The sequence below is a fragment of the Phaethon lepturus genome, unplaced genomic scaffold (assembly GCF_000687285.1).
Source record: "Phaethon lepturus isolate BGI_N335 unplaced genomic scaffold, ASM68728v1 scaffold26810, whole genome shotgun sequence".
NCBI lineage: Eukaryota > Metazoa > Chordata > Aves > Phaethontiformes > Phaethontidae > Phaethon > Phaethon lepturus.
In genome coordinates, this window is record NW_010512992.1 from 4,897 (window position 1) to 8,485 (window position 3,589).

At 63.8% G+C, this 3,589-nt stretch overlaps 1 protein-coding gene across 1 annotated transcript in view; it reads left to right on the forward strand.

The window, feature by feature from the left end:
- SLIT1 (slit homolog 1 (Drosophila)) overlaps nt 1-3,589 on the forward strand; it is a gene marked incomplete at both ends in the record, with an annotated part of 11,389 nt that overhangs the window by 4,224 nt on the left and 3,576 nt on the right. The window contains 6 exon segments of the mRNA XM_010288958.1: nt 108-183; nt 424-567; nt 861-1,008; nt 1,066-1,219; nt 2,242-2,374; nt 3,456-3,524. Of these exon segments, the coding sequence (XP_010287260.1) occupies nt 108-183; nt 424-567; nt 861-1,008; nt 1,066-1,219; nt 2,242-2,374; nt 3,456-3,524 (724 nt within the window).

The window sequence follows — 3,589 nt, forward strand, 5'->3', positions numbered from 1 at the left end:
CCTCCTGCAGGCAGGGCATCGCCAGCACTGGGGTTTGGCTCGGGGTTTGGTCTGTGCCAGGCCCTTTGCAGCCATCTCCTGAGCCCTTTTCCCTACCGCCCACCCCAGGCGCCTGAACAACAATGAAATCTCCATCCTGGAGGCCACCGGCATCTTCAAGAAAATCACACATCTGAAGAAAATGCGAGTACCGCCCAGGGGCTGGAAAGGCACATGGGGGTCCTGATGCCAGAGCAGCCTAGGGCATGTCCCAACCTGAGGGTCCCCCTGAGGGACTGGGCATCACGGGGTGCTCAGTGGGACCTGGGGGAGACAGCATTCAAGTTGAGGTTTGGGCAGACCCCCCCCACCCGTCCCAGCATTCAGGATGAGGTTTGGGCAGACCCCCCCGACCCGTCCCACCCTGCTTTCCCCTCTCCGCAGCAACCTCAGCAATAACAAGGTGTCGGAGATCGAGGACGGGGCGTTCGAGGGCGCATCCTCTGTCAGCGAGCTGCACCTCACCGTCAACCAGCTGGAGTCCGTGCGGAGCGGCATGTTCAGGGGCCTGGACGGGCTGAGGACCCTGTGAGTCCCTGCTCTGCCATGGGCATGGGGACGTTCCCGCTCCTTGCTCGCCTGCCCTGCCTGCGCTGCCGGGCTGGTGCTGCCTGCGTCACTGAGGCCAGCTCGGGAGCACCTTACCCATCCTCTGGCCACATCCAGAGCTGGGGAAGGGCTGATTTTTGCTGCTCAGGGACTGGCTCAGGCTCGTGCCGCTGCCTGGCAGTGAGGTGGGCACAGCCCGGGCCCTGCTGAGTGGGTTTCTCCCGTGGCGCCCGCCCGGGTCGTTAGGTGCCCTCGTCCCCTTCCCTCCGCAGGATGCTGAGGAACAACCGCATCAGCTGCATCCACAACGACAGCTTCACGGGGCTGCGCAATGTCCGCCTGCTCTCCCTGTATGACAACCAGATCAGCACCATCGCGCCGGGCGCATTCGACACACTGCAGTCCCTCTCCACGCTGTACGTCTTGGGCCCCGGGGGGGATGCTCCCAGGCTGTCCCCATCGCATTGGGGGCCGCAGGGGGTCCCCTTGCCCGGCGGCTGCCTGGCCTGGCTGGGGGACTGGCTGCGCAAGAGGAAGATCGTGACGGGGAACCCACGGTGTCAAAACCCCGACTTTCTCCGGCAGATCCCGCTCCAGGACGTGGCTTTCCCTGACTTCAGGTGTGAGGAAGGTAACTCACGGGTCCCGCGGCACCAGGGGTGAGGGGGGACCGGGCTGCTCCTCCGGGGCTGGCACCACGATCCCTGTTCCAGCACTGTCCCTGCGCTTGCGGGCTCCCTTGGCCTGTTAATGCTCTCCCCTAACGATGCACGAGTTTCCCTTCTTGGTACCCAGCCCTTAGGGCTGCACTCAGATACCCACGAGCTGCTCTGAAGCTGGGAGAGGAGCTCGCACCCGCTGCACCGCACGGCCCCTGTGCGTAGGCAGGGCCGTGCTGGCAAACACTGTGCCCTGGGTGCTGGCAGGAGCAGATGTGTAGGCAAAGCCCCCCGGGATTCATCCTGCTCCTTCCCCTCCCAACCCTGCACACACACTGGAGCCAGGCAGACGGAGCCGGCAGGGAGCATGTGTGTTGAGAGAAAAGCCTTTTTTAAACTTAAATTTAGAAGAGCTTTTGGGTCCTCTGGAAAATATTTACAAACAAATCGTTTCTTTTGCTTTCCTTCCTCCACCACGTCAAAGACTGAAGGGTTGCATCCTGCGCTTTTCCTTACGGTGCGAGATAAGATACGGTCGTCCCGGGGACGCCTCTCCCGCGGGAGCCCAGCGCCGCGGCGGGGAAGGGGGAGCAATGCCTAGCTGCTCGGCGAGGCACCTCTCTCTAGCCTGGCTCTAGCAGATGGGTGAAGGAGGTTATTTCAGGAGGATTTGCAGGGCTGAGCCCCTTCCTCTGTACCCTCCTCTCTGCTGTCCCTGGAAAATCATACAGCCTTGAGCAGGCTGGTTGCACCCATCCCAGCGGGGCAAGCGGTTTCTGGGCGCGGGTGTGCGATTCCTGCGCCGCTGGCTGTCAGCCAGGCTGGGGCCATTTGCCTGCAGCACCCCGCTTTGGGGGCAAGGGGAGATGGTCGGCATGGGTGCCGGCTGCTCGAGGGGAGCGGTCCTAAGCGGGTGCAAGGCACTGAGTCCAGCCTGACACGGTGCCCGAGGGCTGGGCCCCGGTGACTTTGTGGCTCCCTGTGCCCGGTGCAGGTCAGGAGGAGACCAGCTGCATCCCCCGGCCCCAGTGCCCGCAGGAGTGCACCTGCCTCGACACCGTCGTCCGCTGCAGCAACAAGCACCTCAAGGCCCTGCCCAAGGGGATCCCCAAGAACGTCACGGAGCTGTGAGTGGCGGGAGGGTGCCCACGCTCTCCTGATTTCCAGCAAGCTCACGGCTCTGGGCAGGGAGTCTCTGCTGCGGGGTTGCTGGGGTTGGGGCAGAGATGCTCCCTCCCACACCCCCTTCCTGGCCGGGTAGTGGGAGCAGGACCCCCACCAAACCAAGGGACCTTGTCCAGTCCTGACCCCAGCAAGGGGCTCAGTAAGTCTCTCTCTGCCCGCTCAGGGCTACGAAGGGCGATGTGAAAGGGGTGTTGTCACAGCGGCTGGGACCCTGCTCTGTGATCCTTCGGGGTGGGCAGTGGGGGACAGGCCCCCCCCCGCCGCTGTGGTCCCCGCGCAGCCATGCAGCCCAGGGCTCTGTGGTCCCCAGCAGCCTGCCGTCAGTGACAGGGATGGGACCACCCTGCCTCTGCCAGCTCCCCGGCCTCTCTCTGCTGTCTCCTCTCCCTCCTCTCCTGGCTTCAGGGATGCTCTTGGCGGCACCAGCTCTGAGCACACAGGGTTGCAGTTTGCTTGGGGTCAGCCACCCATTGGCGTGGGGGTCAGGGAGATACCCAAACAGCCGAGCCAGGTCTGGATGTGCAGGGACTGTGATGCTCGTTGCACCTGGGCTCTGCACCCTTCTGGGATGCAGCAAGTCCTGTGTGCAGGGGGTGTAGGCTCTGGTTGTGCACATGCATATGTATACCATCTCCTTACACCCCTGCGCTGTCTCGCACACCCCTCCTCTCTCCGCATCCTCCGCTCTCTCTCGCACATGGCTTGGGAACGGTTAGGGCCACCCACGCTCACATCGGATGTGTAAATGCAGCACGTGGCTGGCGGTGCTTGCACACGCGGGCTGCTGGGAGACTGCCCTGGGGACCCGCACGCAGAGCCCCCAGGAGTGCTGATGTGCTCCCCCACCAGCCCAGGGGTCCCCCGAGAGCCCTGTGGGCCCTCGGTGCTGCGAGGGAGGTGATGCTGGAGGTGCTCCTTGCAGCCCAAAGTCCATAGGGGTGTCTGTGCAGGAGAAATGGGAGGACAGAGGGAGGGAACTCCTACTTCTTCACCACTCCGAGATGCTTTTGTTCTCCCTTGCAGCTACCTGGATGGAAACCAGTTCACTCAGGTCCCGGGGCAGCTCTCCACCTTCAAGTACCTGCAGCTTGTGTAAGTAGCTGGGAGCCGGAGCCGAGGCAGCCAGTCCCACCGCTGGGGCCCCGGGGGGGAGGGCA